The sequence below is a fragment of the Cinclus cinclus genome, chromosome 3 (genome assembly GCF_963662255.1).
Source record: "Cinclus cinclus chromosome 3, bCinCin1.1, whole genome shotgun sequence".
NCBI classification, from domain to species: domain Eukaryota; kingdom Metazoa; phylum Chordata; class Aves; order Passeriformes; family Cinclidae; genus Cinclus; species Cinclus cinclus.
In genome coordinates, this window is record NC_085048.1 from 12,314,986 (window position 1) to 12,342,924 (window position 27,939).

A 27,939-nucleotide genomic window follows, 5' to 3' on the forward strand; every position below is an offset into this window, starting at 1 on the left:
TTCTTTTATGCATAGTGAATTCTGTCCTCTTGACTTCATAAATTTTGAGAGAGGTAAATCTTGTGTGTGACCTTTGAGGAGAAAGGGTCAGCTGTGCTATTTTGCATCTCTTGCTATTCCTTGAGGGTTAATATGCTGTGAAATGGAAGATGATCTAACTGTGTGATGTTCTTTAAGAAGCACTTTAAGTCTTTTCCTTTCCAGAGCATGAGTTGGTTTGGAGAGGTTCTTCCTAGAAAATAAATACCTTTAAATAAAGTATGATTGGATAGGCTGCTAAATAATCTCATTTATGCCCTCTTTCCCATGAAAGGTTGGACCAGATGATCTTTTGAGGTCCCTTCCAACCTGGGCTCTTCTATGATTCATTGATCCTCTGGAATTTGTTATAAACTTTTTTAATCCTTTGGTAATGGCCATGTTGTTGCAGCTGTGATATATCTGAAGTGATTAAATTTTTATGGTCCTGTTCATTAGGACAATAATGACTGTACATAAAAAAGGCAACTTATTTTTGTAAGGAACTGAGAATATTTTGAGTGTCTTAAATTGGGCAAAACTTTTACCTTGAAGTAAATTAGGTGTTTTGTGGCAGATACAGCATCATATGAGTTTGCATTCCTTGAAGATAGTATCAATTAAAATTTGAAGAACATCTTATATACTCAATTCTAAAAAAATTTATTTACTTTAGGAATACAAAATTTTTTACGTTGTTGGTTTTAAGGTCTTAATGCTGAACTGCCCTTTCAGATTCTTACATCATATTAACACCTCAGAATGTAGATATATTTTGGTGTCTGAAGTCATACTGTAAAAAGACAGTTAATATGCTTTTTTTTTTTTTTTTTTTAGTTCCAGTGCATAGAAACTAGCTACTAGTTAATTTTAGCTTTATCTAAGTGCATTGTAGGAAAACTTCCTTGGGTAGATTTTCTGCTTGGACTGAATATATTCTTTTGACTTCAAACATCCCTGTATTCAAAGGGGTTAATGCCATACAATGCAGATCCACTTATCTGAAGCTGCTGCTCCTGCAGGTTATTAAATTACTGTTCTTTCTTTTAGATATTCACCGAAAGTCTTTTATGCTCAAGCAGTATAGACAATATCCACCTGGCTGGGCAAATGATGCACTGCAGTGTTTGGTCAGTGGATCTGCCGAGTTCCTCTAAAGGGAAGCTGCAGTACCGAGTCAGCTATGCAAGGAGTATTGAGCTAGTTTTGGCTGCTGGTAGAGAATATTTCAATTCTTCAGCAAGTTTGACTGACAGCTGTATGGAATTGGCCAGGTACATTTACAACTATCATATACATAAATACAACTGATATAATGTTGTCATAACATTAGGGTTTATTTGTTAGCACTCCCCCTCCAACCCCCTTTCCCCCCCCCCCCCCAGTCTTCTGTTGAGACTCTTTTTCATAAGTAGGCTCTGGAAATAGAGAGTAGTGTTGCTTTTAATTCAAGGAGTTTAAAGATCCTTTTAATGCATACAGTTTCTGTGACCAACTTTTCTCTAAGAGTTTTATGGTGATATTTCAAAATACATGGTTTATGCCTCAATTACTTGCTATGAATGTGTGACCATGTATTTATTGTTTAGGAACATGTTTTGGTCCTCTGATTTACCTTCAATGAGTTGTTTCGTGGTAACTTAACTCGAGTTTCTGTGAGTGATTATCATATGTAGGTCTCCCAGTAGCCTACATGTATGACTTGGTTTAGGTACAATGTGTTTACAGAATCACTAGGTTGGAAGAAATCTTCAAGATCATTGAGTCTAACTCATGCCCTAGACCATGGCACTTAGTGGCCACATCCAGTCTTTCTTTAAACACATCCAGGGATGGTGACTCCACCATCTCCCTGGGCAGACAATTCCAGCTTCTTTTTAGCTCCTTTATTACACTCCTATTTTAATCTTCACCCTGAAATATTTGTCAATGTGCCTGAAAAATCTGATGGGTTCAGATGGGATGTTCAGCTTTTGTTTTTGATTTAAAATGTGTATTCTTAATTAGCATATGGAGAAAAAATATGATAGACTGGACAAATCAAGTATTTCCCTGATTTACTGTGTGTGGTGAATTAGGCCATTTAAAATCATTGAGAGGAGTTGCCATCAGGACAAGCTCAAGACGTTAAGGTCATAAGGCTCTTGAAGTTCAACAAGACCATGTGCTGGTGCTGCACCTGGATCTGGGCACCCCCTCTATCACTCCAGGCTGGGAGATTAAGAGATCCAGAGCAGCCCTGCCCAGAAGAACTTGGGGGTGCTGTGGGTGACCCAGCCATGTGCCCTTGCAGCCCAGAAAGCCAAATGTGCCCTGGTCTGCATCCAATGCAGGGTGGGCAGCAGGGAGGGAGGGGATTCTGCCCCTCTGCTCTGCCCTGCTGAGACCCCACCTGCAGTGCTGCACACAGATGTGGGTCCCAGCACAGGAAGGACATGGACCTTGTTGGACTCCATTTTGGAGTGAGTTCAGAGGGATGAAGCACCTCTCCTGTGAGGAAAGTCTGAGGGATTTGGGGTAGTTCAGCCTGGAAAAGAGAAGGCTCTGGGATGACCTAAATGTGTCCTTCCAGTACCTGAAGGAAGCCTGCAAGATGACAGAGAAGGATTTTTTACAAGGGGACTTTTTACTTTATAGTGGGACAGGGGGTAATGGTTTCAAGTAGGTTTAGATTAGATGTTTTTAAAAAAATAAAATCTTTCCTGTGCGGGTGGTGAGGTGCTGGGACAGGTTGTCCCCTGTTGTTGTGGATGCCCCATCCCTGGAAGTGTTCAAGGCCAGACTGTCTTGGACCAGCTCTTGAGCAACCTGGTCTAGTGGGACGTGTCCCTGCCCATGCCCAGGGCTTTAGAACTACATAAAGTTCCAATCTATGGCCATTCTATGATTCTGTGATTTTGCATACTGATTTTCTTTGTTCAATGTGTATTAGTAAAACTACATATGAATACACTGTACCAGAATGCAGATTGTATTTAAAACAATACTAGAAGCATATTACAATAATATACCATTCATATGATTTAAAAAATGTATTTAGAGCATTGTGCTCTTAGTAATTGCGTACATTAATTAATCTTCAGAGGAATTTAATAGTTCTTTTGTTGTTTTTATAAGCAGCTTTGTTTTATTTACTATACCTAGTTGAGGAAACTGAATTTGTGACAATGATTCTTACTGTTTCTCTTCCAGTCAACTTTTTACAGTGTTCTGCTTTTATTTTCTACTATATGGCAATATCAAAACACAGTAGTGGTAGGAGAAATATTTCCCAAAGTAATTATGTATTTAAGTACATATACCTTCAACATCATCTGTTAAATTCATTGCAGATCTAAATTCAGGAGGAATTAGGTGAAGTGTTTAAACAACCAGTTGAAGGCAATGCAAAACCAGAAATTTGTTAAAATACTTAATCAGATGTAAGAGAGAGACTGTGCCAAAACACCTACCATGTGCATTACAAAAATAGTAAGCACTCTGACATTTCATATGCATGGTAAATTACTGCTGGTGGTTGTTTTATTTTGTTTTACTCACCAGTGAACTTTTCCTACAAGTTTGATTTTGAATGTTTTCATCAGACTTCAGAAAAATGTGTTGCATTCTTATTTAGGTGCTGTCTACAACTTATTGAAGACAGTCCAAGTGCTGTTCAGGAGGAGTTGGACCTCATTCGTGCTCTGGGTTACCTGGAAGAGTTTGGTGTGAAAATATTACCACTGCAAGGTACTGCGTAGTTTTATTATTCAAATGATTACTTGAATCACAGGCATAAATATGCATGAGAAATAGTTACTGTTAGGTAAGTATGATATGATTAAACTAAAGACTCCATATACTGCCTCCAAGCAGTTTACAGCCACATAGAAAAAGTAATTTTTTTAACAGAATTTTTTAGCTTGTGAGGTAAGAACAGTATTTGTATATGGTGTCTTTGTTTTTTGACTTTTAGCAGGACTTTAAAATACAGTATCAAGCATATGAAACTCCTGGTGACTTAACCTGAGCTCACCTTTTGTTTGCTAAATAATCTGCACTTGCCTGTGTGCCTTAAAATAACAGGTGGGAGAGAGGGACTTCATTCAGAGGCAGTTTTCATGTCTCCACTGGGCTGTTTCATTGTGAAGTATATAAAACCCAATGACAGTGGAAGTGAGCTTTCAGAATGTATTTCTTCTGATGACGTGCTTAAATCTTTTGGAGCTCCAGCTCCAGTGAAACAGAAAGTTGTTGGACAAAAGTTGGAAAGAAGTTATGGTTATGTATAATGAAATTGCATGGACACTACTCATGGAACTGGCTAGAGACAAGCACTGAGCCATGAGATGTTCTGATTATGATGTTTTACTCCTGGCATTGTGCAGAGGAATGCTGGGATTTATGGGAAGCATCTCTGATGTTCTCCACTTCATGGAAAATGAAGTAGATGTTCTCAACAGCTGTTGTGACTTTACTTTGGTGTTCTCTTTTTGTTCTCTTTTTTCTCCAAATATTTATTCAAGTGAATTGATGCTCCAAATGTTATATATAGAAACCTTAAAATTTCTGAACTGACAGTGTCTGATTTCTAGATCTTGCAGTACTGGCCTGTTGATTTCTAGAGTAAAATTATTTTTCAGTCTGTTAGTTTAGCATGTAAAAAAGTGCCTGTATTTTCCTCAACTTTTTTTGAGGTGGACATGGAGGTATCATTTTAAAAAAGTACTGACATAATACTGCATTAACAGTATGTGTAATACAACTGGTCTAAATTAATTAGAATATGTGAAATCATGCATGTAATCTCATTAATGATCCTGACTTCTTGCTTCAGTATCTTTCATGTAAATCAAATTAATAAGATTAAAACGGTGTTTTCAAATTTTAATGAAAGCCTTTAAATAATTATTTACTTTGATAGAATGTCATTAAAGTAGTACTAAGGATCAGCTGTTCCCACAGCAATAGTCTTTTAGCAATAGACTTTCATTTGCAGTTCTGCTGTAGTTTTCTGTGGATTTCCCTCCACTTCTGTTTTTAGCAAACTTTAAAGTATAAGTTTATAAACTACCATTATGCTGTATTTTAATAAAATCTGGTTTGATGACTCCTTATTAAAATAAAATGTGAAGACAAGTCCATCTTTAAGTGTTTGACCCATGGTATTATATCAGATTGCTTTTTGTTATATCAAGTATTAAAACTCCTGCTTAAATAATCAGTGACTGAAAACATTTTATTGTTGTATACTAATATATGCCTGTGATAGAATATTAAAAATGAAACTAAAAATATGACCTTCTCATGCTTTTCCATTCTTACTAATTTTGGTCTAATTTCCAGAATTAATTGCACGTATTATACTAATACGTTTTTGCTCTTATTGAGAGGCCTGATATCCTGTTTTAAGTGAAATATGCTAATACAGAGTTTATCTCCATGCAGCCATTCACTCTTACTGAGTGTTAAGTGGAATATCTGCATGCTGTTCCTCTGTGTTCTGAGGACTTGCATAGTATGAAAGCATTGCCTTTAAAGCAGCATAAAATAGCCTGAAGTTAGCCCCCCACTAACTAGCTAAATAGAGCACTGGAATCAGTTAATGATATTAAATTATGCAATTAAAATAATTGTTTAATTCTTGGTAAAATCTTTTTTTGAAACACTAATCATAAACTGCTCAGGATGTGGTTGACAGAACCTGGTGATTTGCAGACTATCCTTCCACTTCCTCAGGAAATTTTTAAGTAAATTAAAATGAGCTGAAGTGTTTGCCAATGATAGTTCTTTCAGTCTGTATGATGTATCTTGTCCATGATAAATACATGAAATCTCTAGTTACAACATTCTAAACAATAGTTAATGCCTGTGTTAGTAGTCTTACAGGGTGTTACAAAAATTATAATTTAAAAACTTGCATAAAGGTGTATCAGTTAATTGTACACATTTAAGAAGAGTGGATGTGAAAACATGAAACAAAAAAGAGTTTTAATGCAGGTCAGTTTTCTCCTTTTTGCTCCTTTCACAGCCTGACTGCTAATGATTGGAGTTGGCTATCCTGTGGTGTTATTTTAACTTGCTGTTTAGAGGTGTAATTGAGGATCTACATGCAAGCAGCTTTGAGCTGGTTTTCAGATTGTGTTTGCATTCTTATATTCCCCAGCACTCCTCCTGTCCTGTGTTGTTTAAGCAGGAACACAGCAGTCAAGTTCATTTGTTCAGTCTCTAAACCAGTTCTGCTTTCAACAGTGCGTTTGTGTTCTGATCGACTCAGTCTCATCAAGGATTGTCTGTCTCAGATGTCAACAAACTATAAACAGTCTGCTAAGCTCCTGGGACTGGCAAACCTGCTAAGGGTTGCAGGTAAGGTGTGTTGATAAGACACTGAATGGCAGTGCAGTGAGCATTTTTGTTATGCTTTAGGACATTTGAGTTGGTCGTTAGAATATGCATTCAAAGATCTTGTTAAAAAGTCACCTGGAAGAGCAGTCATTGGGGAGGAATGAAGTATTTCACATAAGTGGAACATTTAATCTGTAGAACAGCTGAAATGGTCAATTGCTGCATTCTGGTAATACCTGAAATAAAAAAAAAAACCCAGAAAACAACACTTTGTGTAATCTAGAGTTGGAGTAAAGGCTCATTTCAGACTGGGGGAGTTGTAGCTGAGAATATCTTGTTTTACAGTTAATTGGGTAGTACTTTGTGGTAGTAGTTGGTAATTGGTAGTACTGAAATTACTGTGAATGTTATTGCCTCTGTCAAATAAGGTAGCCTGATTTAATAACCGTTGCATTTAAGATACAGGGGGAAAATGTGTCAATAAAGCATGAATTTCAGCTGTTAGACTTCAGTTTATGCTGCACATATCTCCTTTGGGCAGTAAAAATAATGCATTATTTGAAGAGCTGAACATCTTCAGAGATTGAATCCTGAGGATATTAGTGGGGGTTTTTTGTCTCCTACCTAAACTATCTGCATTTTGATTTTTATTTTTGAAAAATACTTAATCAATGCAGCTGTAAACACCACACCACTGTATTTTTATGATGTAGAAATAGAAATAGAATATAAAATATTTATATTTTATGCAGCATGGCATATAAAATCAATGCATTCTAGCTTTGTCAATAAACATGCTTGGCTAATTATTTTCTCCCTCTCTATTTGTTAAATCCTTTAAGATTTATTTATTACGTTTTTCAGGAGGCTTAGTACTGGCAATTTTTTGCATGCTATTATGAATAGGGAGGGAGATACTCGATATAGTTGTGTGAGGTTGAGAACAGAGCTATGGAAATTAGGCTGTTGACCTCCCAAGATACTTCGGTCCTAAGGAAAGGAGTCACAGGAAACATCTTGACCCTGGTCATCACAGGACTGCTACATGAAAGGTGGAAGAGGGGATGGCATGGTACCATGTTGGGTAGCTGGATCCAATCTACATATTTAATATGTAATCCATCAAAAAATTTGAATGACAGTTGTAACTTCTTTTTCTTTGCTTGTAAGGCTTTTTGGGGAAAAAACAGTCTTCGTTATTGGTTCATAAGCCAAGATTACTGTAGAGCTCTTTCCTTCTCTCTGCTTTGTCCCACTCACTCCAATTTACAATCTGTGAATTTTTCTTAATATTCTTTGGACTAATGCTCCTGATTTTTGTTGTAACTTCTTTTTGAATCTAAGTGATTTTCTTTGTGTGAAAGAAGGAAAACCAGGATGCAGAGAGATGCTATAGAGCCAGTTGTCCAGTAGTGCTGTCCTAGTGCTATTTCTGTAGGAATTACAGTGCCCTGGTATGTACCTTTGAAAAGGGATCAGACTCGTGGCTCCCATCTCCAGAAACTGAAAGGTGGCAGTCCTCGCTCTCAGTGTGTAGAGAACTTTAGGGAATTTGTATTGCATTCATTGATACAGTAGTGTCTGTGTACTCGTGTTACAATCACGGTGACACTTGGCTCTCAGTGTGTAGAGAACTTTAGGGAATTTGTATTGCATTCATTGATACAGTAGTGTCTGTGTGCTCGTGTTACAATCACGGTGACACTTGCCAAGTCACTACTGAAAAGAGAGATTTAAGAGACATTTAAAGCCAGATGATGAAATGCCCCCCCCCAAGTTCTTCTCTTCCATGCATTTACCAGGCTAGAGAAAACCAGAAGATGAATGTGTGAGGTGGTCAATTTTTAGACAGCTGAATAATATAAAAACTACTACTTACTCTACTGGTGACATATTTATCTTGTGAATGTTGGGCTCTCTGACTTCAGTGGTTAATCTTGTGAGTAATGCTGATGGTTGCTCCTATGGTAAGTATGGAATTTTAGTACTAAAATTATATTTCAAGAGTGAGTCTTGGTAAGAAATACACCTTAGACAATTTTCTTTTATGCTAAATACACAAATAACTTGGGCACTTTCTAAGTAATCTTTGGTTGTAGAATAACGTTTATTTATCTGAAAGGAAGATACAGCAGGACAGCCTTTTCAGTAGTGACTTTCTGTGGTGGGGATGTGATGAAGTGTTTTTTTAATTTTTGTTTCACATAAGTAGTTTTAAGCTTTTGTGATTAAAAAATGCTTCACTGTTACTGAAGGATGACTAGTTGCATTCCTTATACTGGAAAGCTATTATCTGTAGCAAATGTTAATTTATGAGTAAGATATGGATTTGGTATGAGAATGCCATAGTTGTGAAATTTATCTAAATTTAATTGTTGTAGGAGATGGTCTGTTGAAAACAGATTGATTTGATTTAATTTTAAGAAACTCAGTATTTTTAAAATGTTCTTGTTTGCTTATTTTTCTGGATTTGGAAGCTGTAAACAGCGTACCACTGTTACAGCAAATTTTTTGTGCCTGACACTATAGCCCATTGACAAACATCCAGATTACCCAGTAGCTTACAAAGGAAACATGATTGTCATCATTTCAAATCATGCATGCAATTACAGTATTTTTCCAAATTATTTAAAAAAGGCTGTACGTTGAGTGTTACTCTTTGGTCCTCTGTGTACCTCTGATGAGTGATAGAATAGGTAACCTTATACTGAATTTAAAGAGTCTTAGAATTTGAATAGCTTGGTTATCAGTACCTTTGAAAGATTGTAAGTGTAATGCTGATATGGCCTTCATCATAGTCTGTAGTGAGGAGTGCTGTATAAATTGATGGTAGAGATGAAAAACATAAATTGTAACAAAATATGTAGAAATGGTATTTATGTACCTGTCAACTTGTAATTTAAGTTACTGAGTTGCAATTAATTATTAATAGTAATTCATATTATTAATACTATTTTTAATCCATGAAGAGTTATATTAGGACTTGGTAGCCCTATTGTAAATGTGACAACAAAGATTAGTGTTATTCCACAAATTAGTTTATAATAGACAAAAGGGCAGATATGTGTACAGATTCGAAGATTTTTGAAGTTGTATATTTTATTTTAAACTTAATATTAGAAAAGGAAAATCTTCCCTGCAGTTTTAGTAATGATAGTCTTTGTTTGCAGGTGTAAAACTACTGGGAAAGGGTATTGTGATTTCTAACTGCTTATGATGAAAGCAAATGGTTTTATTGAGATATTTTGGGACAGGTCTGGATATTGACAAAGGAGATTGAACTTTATGGACTTAATGGAGAATTAGATAAAATACTGGCAGGAGAAAGATTTGATTTTTGTCCTTAATTGGTTTTCACTGCTTACACAATTACACTGATCTATGAGCCACCTTTGCTGTGTAAAAAGTTCTGGTTTTGTGCTGTGGAACATAGTTACTGGTGTTGGTTGTGCATGTTTGAAGTTGTGGTCCCTTCCGTTCCAAATCCACTTTGTAGAGTTGTCTTGTGTTTTGTCTGCTCAGTGGAAGAATTTGTTTCAGTGTTTTCCCCTCTTTGCTTCCCCTGCCACTCCACCCTTGTAATTACTGATTGGGAAAGACCTGCTTGCTACATCTGTCCATGTCTATGTAAATTTATATAGAGCATAAAGTATATGCCATGTTTTAGTTTATGTTATGTTTATGTTATAGCTAGCCTATAAAATCCTAAGAACATTAATTTAAATTTTAAAATAATGTATTTATTGTGGATGCAAGGGTAGATTGCACAGAGACATTATTAAGGAGCTCTTAAGGAGGGCTATATACTCTGAATACAGTTTGCTTAGAGAGCAGCACTGAAAGTGAGTAATAGAGTTTATATTCATACTTACCAAAGTTAAAATCTTGCTTAGGTAATGATATATCAGCTAGGTTCTTAATTGCTTTAAAGTATTTGATTAATTACAGTGAACTCTACTTAAGCCTCATGTCACTACCTCTGTAAAGTAAGCCCACAACTGTTATCTTAATTTCACGGATGGGTAAAGTGAATGAGGAAGAATGTGCTCAGCATGACAGCCAGAAAGTCTGCACATGCTCAGGGAGCTGGTGCTGCTCTGTGTCATGCAATCCTCATTTAATTCCTACTCTTTGTCAAGAATGGATGTAAAGAATTCACTTTATGCAATTACTTGAATAGATTATTTGTGGGGAAAAAAAAAGTAAGAAAAAAAGCTTCTGTATCAGAAATCAGGAGCATCTTCTCTATATCAAAGAGATCTACTGAGTGTTTCTATTGTAATTTATTTAATTTGGATAGCCGTAAGAGAATCTAATAGCTTTAAACTTTGCTCAGGTTCCTTAGTTAAAGCTTATTTTTGAAATCCATCTTTCGTAACACTGACTTTCTTGCATTTAGAATTAACCATGTAGATGGTTTGTGATCTCCTAGATCTCCTAAATCTAGGTGACATGGAATTTCTGAAGTGTATGTACAGTGTTGATATCATTTGACTTCTATGTTTTAATGGCATGATTTCTTTCAGGATAATGTTATTTACCACTCTCATATAGCATGCATCTTAACCAAGGTATTTCAATAAGCTTTTTTCTATATATAATCCAGATTGGAACCAAGCATTTTTTAAAGTATTCAAATATCCCTTATTTTTCAAGAAAAAAATTACATTATTCCTGAGCTTTCATGTTCTTTCTCTTGTTATTTTTATTAGAACCTCAGAACCTCATTTAGGTTATCCCCATCCACTTTACAGTTTCTGAATTTGAGTCTGTGTGTCAGGTGCTATCATTAAGGCTTGAAGCAGAATTACTATGTAATATAATCAGAATTATTTACCTTTTGAAGAATTTTGTCATTCCTGTCTTGGTTTTAAGTCATGGATGGCTGTCAGAATAGCAAGGGAGGCAATTTAGAATTCAAAACTTTTCCTTTTATAAGACTTCATTATTAAAATGCCATTAGATGATATGGTGAAGCAGTGAGTTTTTTCTGTGTCTGAATAGATCACTAAACTGCAGCAGTGAGCATTATCAGTCACTGCGTGGTTAGTGAAAGGTGTGTGAAACAGGAATTCACTGAGTAACACTGGAGCCAGTGGTTATTCTGTGCCATAACAGTGAGTGCCAAGGTAATGGAAGTGTCAGTGAGTGGAAATATGATGAGCAAGTATAGCCATGGACTGGAAGGAAACTTATGCTTATATTTTATACTTGTGGTCTTGTAAAACATGCAGAGACATATCCTGCTCCACCAAAGTTCTTGGCTGAAACATTGGGGATGGGAGACGTGATATCTTTACAGCTGCTTAAGCACAGTTAAAGAAACCATTCTGTGGTCCAGACATTCTTCCTTTCTTTCCTTCAATCCTGCTGATTTTTAAGTGGGCCTAAATAGCAGTGATTATTTTGTCTCGAATCTGAGGGGTAATTGATTGTTTCTCTTGACTTTTCTTTGTCTGGTACTTAGAGCTCTCTGTAAGAAGTCAAGCTGTCAGGGTGAAGTGGGCATCAGGAGCTGAGTGGCAAGTACGTGTCCCTTGCTTAGAGGAATGACAGTTCACTTTTAGCTTCTGAGGATAGAATCACCTCTTTGTCATCTGTAATTGCTTTTGCCCAAATGAGAGGTTCCCAGGTTCCAGAGGGCAAAATTTTGCAGCAGGAGAGCCTTGAATGTGATTAATTTGCAACATCAAGTGCTGGCAGTATATTGAGCAGGAGGCCAGAAGATAAAATGATGGGAAGCTAACCTGGTCTCCCAGCTGAGTTAGTAGTGATGTGAGGGGATTAGGGGAGGCTTGATTGAGTTCAGTAATTAGGGTAACTTCACTTGCCTGAATGTCATTGTAGTGCAACTGCTACAGATTTCCTTTTGAGAAAGCTTTAAAAAGAAATTTGCTTTGTCTGTGGTGATGGATCTGCAAAGTGGAGCTAAAAATAAGAGCTATGCAATTTAAGAACATGTACTCTTTAAATAGTTTTTGAAGCTGGATCTGTTTAACCTTCTGAAATATTTGCATTTCACAAGTTGTAGTAATACAGTTTCATAAACCAGTGCCCTTTTCAAATGACTGTAACAACACTGCATAAAATTGCTTTTAATAATAGACGAGAAGCATGAACAAGAAGCTTGCATTTTTAAAATCCACTTATTTTTATTCAAAAAATTCTTTCCTAACTTAATAGATTATTTTTCTTGTATATGTTTCATTGCCTTCTCATACAGTGCATGGACATACATAGTATTTTGAGCACAAAACTGGACAGACTAATGCCAGCAAATTGTTCACTCTAAATTGAAAAAAGCTTTAAAAATATGTAGATGACTAGTAAAGGGTGACACGGATAAATGTTATTTGTATTGACTGTAACTGGCTTTGAAAGGGAGATGAGCTGTCTCATTAGATTTTCATCTGTGAATGCTGATGTATTAAAATTGAGGTCAGGATGTTTTTCTGCAAAGATTCTTGATACAACTTTAGTGAGAAGGCTTCAATAGTATCTAAAGTGTAACTTCTAATTCATAACTAGTGGAAGAGGCAGGCATTGTCCAGAAGATCCAGTGCCTGAGAGGGATGTAGGGTGTGGAAAAAATAGTTTCAGTTCTACTCTCTCAATTTAGGAGGTTAGGGATTTTTAAATCCTTACATTTTTTGCATATCGTGCATTATTTGGAGCCATGTAGTGGCAGCTTAAAATGTGTCTTTGTATATTATAAGAAAACAAATACTTTTTTTTTCTTCTGTTGCAATACATAGACTTTATTTTTTTTCAGTGTCAGAATTTTGATTTATATGTCCCTTAGCTTAAATATCAGTTTGGTCTATGCTTTGGCCATTGCATAAGTACAGTTTTCAAAACCTTTTATTTTAACCTTGTCATAACATGCTGATTGGTTTGGGGTTTTTTGCAAGCTCCTGTGCCAATGGTTTTTTAAAATACTAACCCCTTTTATTGTTTCCTTCAGGAAAAAGCAGATAATTTTATTTCTGTTTCAGTTTCAAGAGGGGCTTTTCATGTTGGGGTATGTAGTTAATTCTTAGAGAAATACAGTAGCAAGCTTAAGTTGATCATTAATTCCAATTAACTAATAAAAAGTTTGATTATTTTTTTCTTACAGGAGATGATCAGATGGAGAGAAAAGGTCAAGTTTTAATCCTTTTAGTGGAACAGGCTCTCAGTTTCCAGGACTACAAAGCAGCTAGTATGCATTGTCAGGAGCTCATGGCCTCAGGTGAAGTGAACAAACAGGGGATGCATGAGGTGATGGGGGTAGAAACATGAGTTCTGACTTTTGTCTTACTGTGAAGGGTGGTACTTCAGGTTGTTCCATTTCATTAAAATAGCAGTTACATCTCGTTAGTGGAAGTGCACTGATATTGAATAGAGACACATACAGCAAATACTGCATGGAGCATGTACTGGGCTATTGGATGTGTAACCTCAGGGAACTTTTCTTTATGCCTCTGGATCACCATTTCTACTTCATTCTACACTGACTTTCTCAGAGAGGTAAAGCCACATGACTGCAGCTAGCAGGAAAGTGCAGGTCTTTTACAAGTCTACCTTTCTATCAGAACTCTTAAGATATTTATATACTTGTGCTGTTTATATAATTTGTATATGTGACAGTATGAGTGGAAGTAAATTAAATACAAGTATCAAGATACTAAGGAAGATGGGATTTGTTTCTTTGGGTCTTTATTCCTGCTTTGAGAATGAGGGGGGAAAATTCAAGATGTATTGGGATTTTTTTAATATATCAAGTGATATATTTTATACTTATTTTTTTGCAGCAACTCCAGTAATGTGTTTCAGTATCATATCAATTTCAATTTCATATCAATATATGCTCAGAAATAAATGATGATTTTCTTATTGTAATAAGTAAAAATACAGGATGTACGCTTACAGATGGCTATTGTATTGCTAGCTACAATATGACAAAAATTAGTCTTTTAGGTGTTTGGTCAGTCTAAAGTTGAGCTACGTCTCTATTTTGTGGAGTCTTTATGGTTCCTTTTTTCAGGGGATGTTAAGCCTTGACAGACATACAGCATGCCGTCCTTTATCTTATCCAGTAATAAATGGGCAGCATCCTACTTCCACTTGTGACAGGAAGTGTGTTTTGTGTTCCTTGTAGGTTATTCTAAAAGCTGGGAAGTGTGCAGTCAGCTTGGGCAATCAGAAGGCTACCAGGACCTGGGCATGCGCCAGGAGCTCATGGCCTTTGCTCTGACACACTGTCCCCCCAGTGCCATCGAGGCGCTGCTGGCAGTGAGCAGCTCACTGCAAACCCAGGTACCTGTTTCTGCAGCTTCTTTCATCAAGGTTCAGTGCCTACCAAAGTAAAGGGGACTTGGGCTCCTTTTCAAGTTTGTTCCTTTGAGTTCTACCCTACAGTATATTTATATTTCTTCTGCTCTACTCTTCTATTTTCATTGCTGTATTTCAGCAAATGAGGTCTATTTCTAAGCAGTTTCGTGTGATGAGTTGCATTCTCAAGAAGAAATGCAGTTGTTTGTCTCTGTCTCTAGTACTTTTAATTTTTTTATTGATTGCCTGATTTAAACATTTATTTGCAAATGCAGTTGATGAGATTTTAATATATTTTCCAGGTAGTTATACTCTGTAATGCAGCTTCATTAAACGCCCACATAAATTTCTATTAAGGGTTTACTCCATGATTTTTATGCTCGTTACCCAATATGCAGTGTAATTTTCTCACAGATTTCAATGATGTAATAGTTTTAGAGAACTACAGGAGACTTTGTGTCTCAGCAATCTTTATTAACTCTGCAATGACTGACTTGATAGAATCACATCTTGGGTGTTGAGCTGATCACATATATATATATGAGAACGCATAATTCTGGCATTTAAATGCAACTTATGTCAAGGTGACATAGGAAAAATGTTATTTGAAACTGAAGGGCAGTAATTTAGGATGTCAAAATGTTAAGTTTCTGTTCACCATAATTGTGGCTTGGCCTACGTACTATGACGTATTTGAGTTCATAATTGTCTTAGTTGTCTAATAATTCACAATGTTCTTAGATTTATAATTGTGTAATAGAAACATCTTAGAGGTGATTGGAGGCAGAATATGACACTGGGGAAGAAGGGAGTCACAGGTACAGCGCATGTGCAGCCTGATTAAGGCAGCTGCAAGTGTGTAGCCTTTTCCTTAAATAATCCCCTGAATAGCAGGGTCTATGAGAATACAGGCAACATGTGAAGGTGGAAGTTCTGTGCAGAACTTCTGCTCACAAAGCTGCTGTCCTGTAGAACACCTGTCTTCGTGGAGTTGCCCAGTGCCTCAGGGTCTCAGTTCAGATAATGGATGTTTTCTGACATTTCTTTACCCTACATTGTACAGAATGGTACATAAAATAAAAAGAAAAAATCTTAGATTGTAGGAAAAATACTGCACAAAATTCATGGAGAAGGGAAGGTCATTTTGTCTAGCAACTACAACAGTGGAAGGATGTCAGAGATGCTGTGTTTTCTTTGCATCTTCTCTTTCACCCTTTTCTATAATGGAAGCCTTTACATCCCATTTTCTTGGATTCCCTGTGAAATCGGTCATAATTCTTTCATTGGTTTATTTGACTGGCAAAAGATAATATTTATTTCATGTTTTTAGATTCTTTATCAGGCTGTGAATTACCAGTTTCTTCCTTCTGAAGGAGGTGACAATTCAAATATCTCTGGGCCTTCTCTGTCAATCACGAAGGATACAGCGGTAAGTTTGAATGTGAATTTTAAAAGTAATAATGACATTACTCTGAAGAAACAAATTTGAGTTTTTAGCAATATCTGTCTGCTTACTGGATAAAACGAGCAACATTAGACATATAGGACTTTAAGTTCAAGGTTTTGCTTGTGTAGTTACCCTTTCTGATGTTTGGTTGCTACTTCCTACACAGTCTTAGCACCGTTTAAAAAATGTAAACCCAGAGGCAGGAAAACTGAAAAAAACCCCTTACTTTAAAATAGACATTTATTTTTGATTTGGTAGGGTTGTTTTAAAAAATCTGTCCCACTTTCAAAACAAAATATTTTAAACCTGAAATACATGCTTAACCAAACATTGTTTTGAATTAAACTTATTTTTCCTCTTGGTACTGTGCATCATGAAGTTTATGACTTGTAATTTTATAATGTTCATATATTGCATGTGGAATTATTTTTATGTGTAAGATCAGAAGGAACATTGAGTGTTCCACAGGCGGGACAATAGGAATCAAGCCTTCTATTATTATTTCTGCTTTTATGTCTGTTATTTTATATCTATGTACAACTGTAAGTACTTTTCTCTTTTTGAAGAAGATGTAATTGCCTATTTATGAAAACAGGAATGTTTTTCACACTCTTTGAAATGGAAAATTCTGTATTATTTTCTCTATTTTTTGTTTAATTAAATAGGTGACTGATACATAAATCTAGGGGTGAGGAGAGAGAGTCAAAACCTTAAAGAAATACAGAAAAGAAGAGATGAGAAGGGAAGGAAAGAAAGAAAAGGTTCACGTTGCTTAGGATGGCTTTTTGAGGAATTATGTGAGGTCCAGCTTCCTTGGAGAGGAGATGTATGGACATATGTCCATATTTTATGTATTGTTTTTATGTATGTACATGTGTATAAATATACATGTGCATGTATATGTATGTATATACATGCATATGTAGATGTACATGTGTGTATTTGCATGTATATAAAATAAATGGCAGGAAGGTGAAATAGCACTGTAGACAGTATTCAGAAGAAGAGGGTCAAACATTTTGTATCTGCCAGAATCATCAATATGAAGAACAGGTCTATTTCACTGGCACAAATTTTATATACTGGCTTTTTATTTTGTGGAAATGCTTAGATGCATCTCTGAGGGGGAGGTTATTAAGTAGATGTTACATGCTCATATGCTGTAGTATTATATTGTGGCAGAACAATTAGACATGCATATAAATGATTCAGAAATTTATTCAAAGGTTTATCAGAGTTGAGTAAACTCACTAATTAACTTCACTATCATTTCAGTTCACATATTGGGAGCAATTTTCATTATGCTGGAGAATTGACATTCAAAAATTTCTCCAAAATCACTTTCATTTCCCCCCTTTCCCCACCCTTAGTTATGGTTGATTGTTTCTTTAGAATTGGAAGTAGGTAGACAATCGACCTGGCAAGTTTGTATGCTGCTGCACTGAGGTGTATTTTCTTTCTGTTTAATATGGCTCTTTGGCATGTCGTGTTTCAGACTGTTACACTAGGAAATTAAGTTCTGTATATTTGCTAATTCTTTCCTTTTGTTCCCTCCCAGTTGACTTAATAGGGATTTATAGCTTTTTTCATCTCTTGGAATGACACAGGAAGAAACATAGCCAAAAATTTACTCACTGTATAACTTTTCCTTTGTTACAGACATCTGCAGTGTTAGAAAAGCAATATATTCAATAACTCTGTTTCTGTGACTTCACTGAATCTCATAAGTGCAATTCCTGTAGTTACACTTCATGTAATTCCTTGTGCTTCACCTTCATTGTCTTACGCAGAATTTTAGTTTCCTTACAGAAAAAAAACAAACTGGAAGATTTTTCTCCCTTTTCTTGTACTCCTTTAATTTTCTCTTACATCCTGATTAATTTATAATATTTCCTATTATTATTATTATTATTAATAATTCCTTATAATAGGAATAATAATTCCTTATGTCAGAGAATTGACAAATGTTCTTTCTCACTTACTGGTATTTTTTCAAATTGGTGCTCTAAGTGTTAGGTTTTCTTAGCTTGACTTGATTAAGGTCTGGCATATATGTGTTTGGGCATCCCTTTTTCTATGAAGGTATTTTAAAATACCTATCTGTAAGTATATCAGTTTTGCTTTTTAAATCTTCAGTGACCTTTTTCTATCCCTCTTACTTTTGTCTAGCATTGAATTATTAATCTCCACTACTATTTTTTCCCTTTATGTCATCACCAGCTTGTCATGCTTTATCTTGGTGAGCTCTCTTCCAGAAAATTCTGATATAATTTCATTTTTATTCAATTTTCCCTCCATTTCCTTCCCTTAAAACTTGAAGAAATCTTGAAAGGAGCTGACTATCTACATACATTGACTGCTTTGAAGTGGTACATTTAATGTTGCTGTCATGTTGCTTAACTTTTCTCTGAGTTTTTGGTGGTCTAAAAGAAATTAATGAATTCTGTGATAAAGATGCATGTCATTATTCTGTAGGAGCTAATGCATTTGCACAAGCTTTGTGTCAGCTTGTCACTGCTGTTTGAACTCATGGAATCTATTTGAGATGTTACGCTTTGGAAGCTATAATGGTTCCAATGTACCAGATTGTTTTTAAGCAAAATTTTAAGTTTCACCAATCCTCATCCTTTTTACTTCCTCATCCTTTTTATTTGTGTGTGCTACAAATTCCTAGACCACCAATCTTGTGCTTCTCAACCAAAATATCTTGGTGAGAAGATTAAGCTCTTGATTAATGAAAAGCCTTTCAGAATATTAATGGTAATATTATTAAATTCAAATAAAATGCTTAGTCATGAGATGCTGTGTTGTGTATAAGCACAAAACAATATTAATCAGTTGCTTTGTAAATTAGCTCTGATTTTGTTAAATCTGCATAATACTTAAAGTATGTTTACAGCTGTTATAAATTATTATTTTTTACATATCTGAATATGAAAGTGTAATTACTATAAAGTGGCACATCAACCCAAGAGAAATTAAGCTTACTTTTTTTTTTTATTTTTTGGAAATTAACTCACGATAGAAAAGCAGATGTATTTTCTAGAGGAGAATATGTTCAAACTATAAGACTGATTTTCTTAAAGGCTTCTTAAAGAAAAGAAAATTTTTGATTAACAGAGCATTAGTGTCTTTGCTTGTCCAGCTTTCCCAAGCACTGTATCTGGGAAAAGACAGGATTCCTTAGAACATTTGTTTACATTAAATTGGTAGGTACTCACTGTTATCACAGCTGGTTAGAAAATATTAGAGAATTGTGATCAGTTATTGTCTTGTCCTTTAGCTGCTGCCCCAAAATGTCTAGTCCTTCTCTCAGATCTGCAGGTGCTAAGCAGCTGTGTTAATTACTGCTGTGTATCTCAGGCAGTCATCAAAGCCATTTCAGCAGCTGAATCAAATGCATTGTGTCTGCCTAAGGTTGGGTTACTTTGTTCCCAGTGATGGTATGGCCTGAATAAGAGCCTGGACATTCGGTGACTCCTGAATATTAGTGTTGTCATCTTGGGCTGAATCTTTTCCATAGTCTCTCATTTAGGGTCTGGTTTATCATTGCAGCACTGGACTTCTGACTTCACTTGGTCCATAGCTGTAACAGACACTGGAAAAAAAACTAAAAATCCCCAATAAAAAACCCTTCAAGGCACAAAAAATCACACAAATACATGTAGATTCTAAATGAAAATTTAGATAAAAGAGACTGTTTTAAATTCCTGTTTGACAATGGAAGTACCAAAAAGGGAAAAGGAAGACCTAAGGTGTGATGCTCTATTTTTGAATGGACTCTGCTGTACCTAATTTCATTTTCTTCATAGTCTTGACATATAATGATTCTTAACGTGTGAAGTGTATGCACTGTTTGGTTTTTACATGTTTTAATCATTGCACCTCGACTAATTGTCATTAAAGACTAAAACCGATCCTAAAATCCATGCTGCTGCTGTTCTAATTTATTACTGTCTCTTATGTGGCTTGCCTTGAAAACAGTTGGCTTTGTTATTAGTCCTCCTGTTAGACTGTTTGGAATTACATAAGCGTATGTAGGAGTAAAGATATCTGGATATAAACAAATGCTGTACATATATATAAATATTTTAGCTGTTACTTTAGAGTAACATGATGATTCAGAATGTGTTGGTTGTCTTTCTTTATACCACTTAGATTCAAGCAGATTTTCAGTCTGCTAATTTGGCTGTTAATTAATAAGTTGTTGTTTCTATTATTATCATTTTAATCAGAAGTGCTTACTTTATAAGGGATGTCAGGAAGAATCAGTGGAAGAAAATAATTTCCCCCAGACACCTCTTAGAACCCCCAAAATATAACTTCTCCCTAAAGATACAATTAAGTGATATGATTAAAGTTGTTTTCTTGAGATGAGATCTCCAACATTGTTTAAGTAATAACTTCTTTTGTGAGAGATTGATTTGGGATAGCTAGAAGTTGTAACCTGGAAGTGTTGCTGCTCCAGGTACAAAGTAAAATGGCTTCTCAGAAAACAGAATTTCTACTTGTGCCGAAAAAAACTGTAATTACTTGTAGGAGTTGAAATTATTTTTAAACAGAAGTCAGTAGATTTTATATGATAGCAGTAGTGCTATAAGCATTTACACCTGCATACAAGTTAGCATGTTAGTTTTCACACTGCTGAGGGAAATTGATTTAAAGAAAAGTGTTTTGCTAAAATGCAGTTGACAGCTTGGGTGGGATATTTTTTTTCTCACTCTGTTTTGGTTTGTTTTAGTTTCGGTTTATTTTTCTTCCATGAAAAATCAACTGGCTGTCTTGCAGCATGAAAATGGTGGAAGAGAGGAATTAATATTCTGTATTATTTAAAATAAATTATAAAAAGTTGTCTTACTAAGTGCATAAAGTGGTTTATTTAAAAAACACATGAACAAGAAATTCTGCACCCAAGCCACCAGACCTAGGATTTTCAGTTGGTTTAATTTTTCAGAGCAGCAGAAATTCTGACAGGTTCTGCTTGGCATGCACTTTCTTCATTTGGTGAAGCAAGAGTTGAAATTCCCAGTTTAGCCAGTTGGTTCATTAGTGGTGCATCTGTGAAATGCACAGTATGATTTCAGAAAAGATTAAAACAAATGCTGAAGGACTAAGGTTTTCTACATGAAATTCTACCTTATTGAAGCTGAAGTTTTTCTTCTGAGGTTACAGTGGGATGTATTTCTCTTCAGCATAATTTGGCATCCTTTGGTTCTCATGTTTGAAATTTTGTCCTGAGTTAGTAAGTTGTAAACTAATACTTCCCATGCAGTTATACAGGTAGAATTTTTCTATTTCAATATACTTTAGTGCATGGGGAAGTTAACAGTAGAGTCATTAGGGATAAACATATGGCTGTTTAAGTTTGCTATATGGAGGAAAATGCTTGGTTTTTTTGTTACAAAAACTGTGTTCACCTCAGTATGCTAATTATATGTTTATGACTAATGTGCATGCATTGTAAAGCAAGCAATTAACACAAACTTTTGAGAACTGAAATGGCACAGACCAGACAACATGGATGTTCTAGGTATTAATTTCAATGTGTTTTGCATGAGGAAGAGCTGGTATAAAGGGCCCCATTTGTGGAACGCATCTCTACTTTTAAGAACAGAGTTGTGTGAGTTCATGCTAAGTAAAGGTATGTGTATGTGTATTACAGAAGCAGTTTTTGATTGAGGAAAAGTTGAGGTTATTGTAGTCTTTTAGGCTAGCTAAAAGTATTTTGTGTGCCAGCTGCAGAATTTCCAAGCTTGATGGTACTTGATCACTTGGTGTAGGGATGTATATTTACATCTCTACTATTTCCTCTCTTGGAAATTCAACTTATTTAATGCTATCTCTGTAATAGTACAAGATTGATAATTCGAGAAAGCTGTTGGTAGAGACAAAGATTAACTTTAGGATACTCGATCCTTACATTTGTAAAGAAGTATTATTTTAGTGGAAAAATTCAACATTTATATAAAACACTGTCATTATAAACTTTGGAACTAAAACCAGTGCTCCCTGAGGAAACAAAGGGTGACAACTGAGTAAGGGGCCAAGTGTTCTGCTGATCACACCTCTTACTACATGTGAAACTCCTAAATCACTTTTAGTTTGTCTTTTGTTTATTTTTAGCAGCTGCTGCCTGAATTAATGACCACTCAAATGTGTTATTAATGTATTGTGCTTGAACTCCAAAGCATTTGTTTGGCTTTAGGTCTTAACCTAAGATAGTCTAACCCTTGCATTGTGTGTTGGATATGTCACAGGATGAAACCAACGTCCCCTCTGGCCAGTCCGCCGATTTGTTGTACTGGACGACATCCAAAACCATGAAGGTGTTGTCCAACACAACTCTGACTACCAAAGCCATGCTGCATGCTGTCAGTGATGGGCAGTGGTGGAAGAGATCATTAACTTATCTGCGACCGTTACATGTAAGGGATTGCTGATGTGTCTCCAGATGTTTACACATTTGTGATACATTCGTATAAAAACACAGCTCCTTTGTAGGACCTGATAACTGAAGGCCTCACATCAGTAAATGAACTACAGACATAATGGGATTGTTTGCAAGGAAATCCCAATGAAGAAAGGGGTCTCAAGCTGTTTTCTCTTGTTTCCTGAGTATAGTGTAAGAATGCCTAATTGAAATTTATCAGAACTTTAAAACTTTGGGGAACATAGCACAGTAAAAGCCACTCTTTAAAAAATGTCATCTTGTTTTCAAAGCTGTTCCTTTTCAATATCTCTTTTTTTACTTTCTCTATTTCACTGAATTTTCTATAACGTTTGTGATGCTATTTTTTTTGTTACTACTTTTGAACATGATTATCTTTCCTTTTTTAAGAATACTGGACTTGACTCCTTTCTTGCTCCCCGCTGAATTCACTGACCTTTTCATTTACAGTTGTTTCCCTTCTGCACAGTGTTTACAGAATTTTTATGAGCTTTTTTACAACTAGACTCAACTATACTTTTTTTTTCCCAGGGCCAAGAATTTGGAGGTGCATTAAAAAGTGGGCCAGGAGAAAATGCTACTGTGGAAAAACAAGGCTGTCATCCATTTTATGAGTCTCTAATTGATGATCCATATGTTGCAGAAGTAAGTTACAGTGAAAGAACTCTGCAGTTTCTTCTTGAGATCTTAACAATCAAGTGAAAATACAGAGTTTTTAGATATACATGGGACTTGAAATTCTGTTCTGTAGTGGGAAAAAATCCAGAATTAAACAAAGGAAAGCAAATAGAGAAACTGACGTAGGCAGCTGCATGTGATGCAAGTGATCCAAATAAGAATGCAGGTGTAGAGTGCTTATGTCAGTTGTCTTTTTACTTCCAGTCTGAAGTCAGCTATGGAACATACCAGAACAATTCTTTGGAAAGCTTTGCAGAAGTGTTGCTGAGGACAGGGAAACTTGCAGAAACAAAGAGTGAAGGAAGAGACCTGCTTCCAACTACAGAAGGTATGGACATACTGTATATATTCACTCCATATACAGCAAATACAGAAGTATCTGTGGATGGGTTTAAGTGTGGAGAATGGCACTGTCTGTGTGTTTTGCATAAATTGTGATCTGGTTCAACAGCTCTTGTTGGTAAGAAATCTCGTTAGAAGTAGCTGCAGAGTTTTCAAGGGAATTGGTGATTTTAAGAGGAGTTTCTCAGCAAAGACTTGAAAAATGAAAGTTGTCTTTAAATAAGCAGAAAGTCTTATTTGGGGGGTGGCTATGATAGGAGGAATGGTGGAATTTTTGAAGGTTTCCTGAATATTATCATGTATAGGTAATGGGAATTTGCAAGCCAGTGAGAGTTATTTATCTGTATGCCTGCATATTCAGTTGGTCAGATTCTGTGACACTGTGTATCCAGGTTTCAGTATTGCAAGTTCATTGTAGTATTTTATTTACCAATTAATGCTTAACTACAGCTTCTGGAATCATCAGAGTTTTTTATCTTCTTCCAAAATGCCTACACATTATAGGTTTTATTTATTAATTTCTTAACTGAAACAGTTTCACTTCTGAAAAATAGATAAATGACAGAAAACCACCTGTGGTTGTTTATCTTTCCTTTTGGAGATCTCCTGCTGGTTTAAGAAATTAACTGTTTAAATATTTACATGTTGTTAGTGTCTCTTGAAGGAAGATACATGTATTATACTTGGCTTGTAGTAAATTCTGTCATGAAAAATGAGTATATTAAATCACTTGCTATATGAGAAGTTTCAAGACAGGCTTTCTTCATAAACCATACATTTACTCAGACTGTTTCATGAAAACCAGCATATTTGTCTTACAAGTATATGATAACAGTAGTTTGAGATATGTGGTATTTGTACAGATAACCTCTGTAGTTCCATTATTACAACACTGTGAATGAATCGGAAAAGGTTAGCAACAGCTTGTATAAATGGGGTGTGTGCATGTTTTGTTCTTTACATGCTCTCTTAATGCAAAAAAATCCTGTAAAATCAGTACTTAAAATGTCATTTGTTGCATGCTGAATGCCTGTAGGCCTTTAGCTTTGATTCCTGTGTCCTAAAGGGGGGAGGGGGCAAGGATTAAAAAGTATTTATTGCTTTTTAGGCAAAATTATTTAATTGGTAGATCTGTGGTAATAGTTCCTGCTCGAACTTGAGTAATTGGAACTGTTTGTTTAGAACTCAGTGGCTGCTTTTTAGGTGGAAATTTCAATGTTGGGGACTTTTGCTGGAAAAAGAAAAGAAATTTTAGATTCTAGCTTCTGGTTTTTGAGCATCCGTCTCCTTCCTCTTAAGTGTGCAGTGTAATATTTTTGCCATTTAATGCTTCCACCACTTTTATTCTGTAGTCAGAGTTTCACTTAAGAGTCCTTCCAACTGTCCTCTGAAACAGAGTTCTGTGTTTTCCTCTGGAAAAGTAGGCTGTGTTTATTCTGGACTCATCAGTCCTGCTGTGTCCTTTTGGTAGTCAGTAAATGTTTTTTAAACATAAGTGTAACATAGCTTTCTATAAATAATTGGACTAATAATTTTGCTATTGGTGGTGTGTTTAGCCCTGGATTAATGGTATTGGATCGCACCTCTTCCCCCTTCTTAAAGCTTTGCTTTGTCAATTCTCATTAAAGTCCTTGTGGTGAGTTAACACATTCAGGATTGTGCAGTTTGAAAATGTACATATGGATAGTGCACTGCTAAAGTTTAAGAAATCACACACATATATAAATCTCACTTATTATTCTGCATTTTTATAATTTTCAGGCTTCCTGTACATTTTTGGGAGGATTTTGCCCTACAAAACTTGAATGCTAATATGAGGTTTCAGCTACTGCATTGGTCTAGTAACTGCAAGCATAGCAGATTTCAGTTGATTTTGCTGACAAGTTTGAATCCCAGCTGTTTGCTTCTGGCTGTCTTCTAGGACAGCTACAGCAGCAGGTTTCAACTACATCAAAAGAACTGAAAAACTTGGAGGAAGATGGAGTTCAGCAAAGAATTCTTCATTATACTTGGCACTTTGTCTTAGGAGATGTTGGAGTAGACATCAAACTCTGTTTGCTCTAACAGTGCCATGTGCAGTGTGAGAGACTGGCTAAGCACTTTCCCCACAGACAGTGTGCATCACTGTCGAATTATAGAATGGTTTGGGTTGGAACGAACCTTAAAAATAATCTTGTTTCAACCCCTTGCAGGGGGGCAGGGATGTCTCCCACTAGACCAGAGCACCATCCAGTCTGGCCTTGAAAATCTCTGTAATAAAACTCAAAATGCTTTAATGCTTTTGTGGATTTGGTAGTGTTACAAGCCTTGGACCTTGACTTTTCTTGTCCTTGCTATTTGGATGTAGGTGGCAAACTGAGTATTTATTTTCCAGTGAAATGGTAACTCTCATCTCCCTGGGTCCTGTAAAGCAGTCCTTCCTCAGCTGTGGGTTGATAGTGCACCCAGACTTGGTGCAGCTGAGGCTGTTGTGCATCTCTGTTTAATTGAGGTTTTCTTTCTCCATAGGCCTTAGGGATTGATCAGGAGGTTGAAGATGGTATTTAAAATGATGACTGTATATCCTTGTAACCAGATGAGACACTAAACTCTGAGTAAACCCAAGACAGTCAGTCATGCTTATTAATCCTCAGGAGTTTTAAAGCAAATAATACCTCAGTGTTCTCCATGATACGTAGTTGCTTGTAGATATGGCTGTTTAACTGCGGTATGTACTTCTGAGTTTATTGAGATTTTATCATGGGCTAAATGAACAATTGAAGACTCAAAGCAGTTTTTGCATTTTTTTTTTCAGAGGAAAATCCATGGGAAGTGAGTTGAAACTTTCTAAGTATTGGGAAATTCCAGTTTTCATAAATAAATCATTTTTTCCCTGCTTAGCCTCTTAAACCAGCTTGGTGTAAAGACTTGCACAGAAGATGGAAATATTTGTAAAATCATGTTTTTGTGTTTTCCTGAGAAAGTTGTGCTGGTGGATCAGTGGGGGGTGACAGCAGCATTGGCATTTGGCTTGTCACTGCATGCCTTCCCTGGTTTGTCAGCCCTGTAATGTCTAATCCCTTTGGCAAATTCCAGATTTGGCAGTGGTCTGAAATGACATGTAAGTTCCTGTAAATTTTATGAAGATGCATGATAGGACAGAATAGGCATCCTGCTAATGTCTGGAGCCTGTGATTTGAACTCAGCCCTATTAGACTGTAGAGGATTCTTGTAGGGCTTCGCTGGGAGACAGAAAACTGTATGAAATTATTTGTGTACACACGTATTTGTGTGTATGTAAAGTGGACATTTAAGTATGGATACATGAAAACTTACCATGAACACACTAGCATGCAGGAAATTTATTGAATCAAAACAGAGGAACTTTTTTTTTTCTCAGAAGGCATGACAATAGAGGCAGTTCTTCTTTTGTATGTTCTGGCAGTTGGGATGCCATTGTGTCAACCTTTATGCAAAAGTATGGCAAAATAATATTGTTTTCCCACCTGTATTGGTGCTGTACTTTGTAATTATTGCTATCTTAACTGTGAAGATCAGTTTTTTCTTTTGTGTGGCAAAAGTCATGTTGGGGATGTTAAGTTGGAAGAGAACCTGTAATTTATTGTGTGTTCTAGAGGTTTTGCTGGCATAAATTCTCCAAAGAGAGGGAAAAGAGAGCAGAGCCGAAACTCTTCATTCCCTTCTTCCTTTTTTTTTTTTCTGTTTATCTAGAGGTGGTTGTGAGAATACAAAAATTAACTGCTTGTGATCAGAGGAGGAACCAGCAATTTTCGTCAAGATTTTATTATTAGATATTTCTAGAGTTCTTATTATCTTTGTTTGGACAGCATACAGGTTATTTAGAGTGTAGCAGAAACAATCTGTCAGCAGCAAGAAGCTGTCTGAAGCGCAGTAAAAGCCATTTGAATCATAAGGGATAGGTGCTGTTGGACGTGCTTATGTAGCAGCCTCTGTGATTACTTGTCACATAGAAATTTAGTGTTTGTATCTGGCTAAGGGCCAGCATGTAAATCCACTTCAGGCTGATGGCAAATTAATGATAATCTGAAAATTGTAATTGGTCGTTCAATCCTTTTGTAAATTATTCTTTGGAACAAAGAATTTACTGAGGGATTGTGTGTAAAGTAATCAGGTTTTTACCAGCATGCCCTGTTGCATTCAGGGAATTCGAGCTCTTCTTGCTATGTTCAAACCCTTACAACATTACGTTACTTCCTTGATTTTGCAAGGAAAATATTTACTTCGTGTAATCAGTACAGGTGGCTTTGTTCAGTATCTGTTGCTGCATAGTCTCCTTCTTTGGCTAATGCATCAAGCACTTTGCCTGGAAGTTAAGGTAAAGCTGTGCTGCAGTTTAATTATATATTGT

At 36.0% G+C, this 27,939-nt stretch overlaps 1 protein-coding gene across 1 annotated transcript in view; it reads left to right on the forward strand.

Moving 5' to 3' along the window:
* NBAS (NBAS subunit of NRZ tethering complex) overlaps nucleotides 1–27,939 on the forward strand; it is a 160,253-nt gene that overhangs the window by 52,217 nt on the left and 80,097 nt on the right. Inside the window, exons 30-38 of the mRNA XM_062489692.1 lie at nucleotides 1,069–1,292; nucleotides 3,635–3,747; nucleotides 6,250–6,363; nucleotides 13,460–13,573; nucleotides 14,483–14,640; nucleotides 15,986–16,084; nucleotides 22,360–22,527; nucleotides 23,082–23,195; nucleotides 23,433–23,556. Of these exons, the coding sequence (XP_062345676.1) occupies nucleotides 1,069–1,292; nucleotides 3,635–3,747; nucleotides 6,250–6,363; nucleotides 13,460–13,573; nucleotides 14,483–14,640; nucleotides 15,986–16,084; nucleotides 22,360–22,527; nucleotides 23,082–23,195; nucleotides 23,433–23,556 (1,228 nt within the window). The remainder of the gene's footprint in view (nucleotides 1–1,068; nucleotides 1,293–3,634; nucleotides 3,748–6,249; nucleotides 6,364–13,459; nucleotides 13,574–14,482; nucleotides 14,641–15,985; nucleotides 16,085–22,359; nucleotides 22,528–23,081; nucleotides 23,196–23,432; nucleotides 23,557–27,939) is intronic.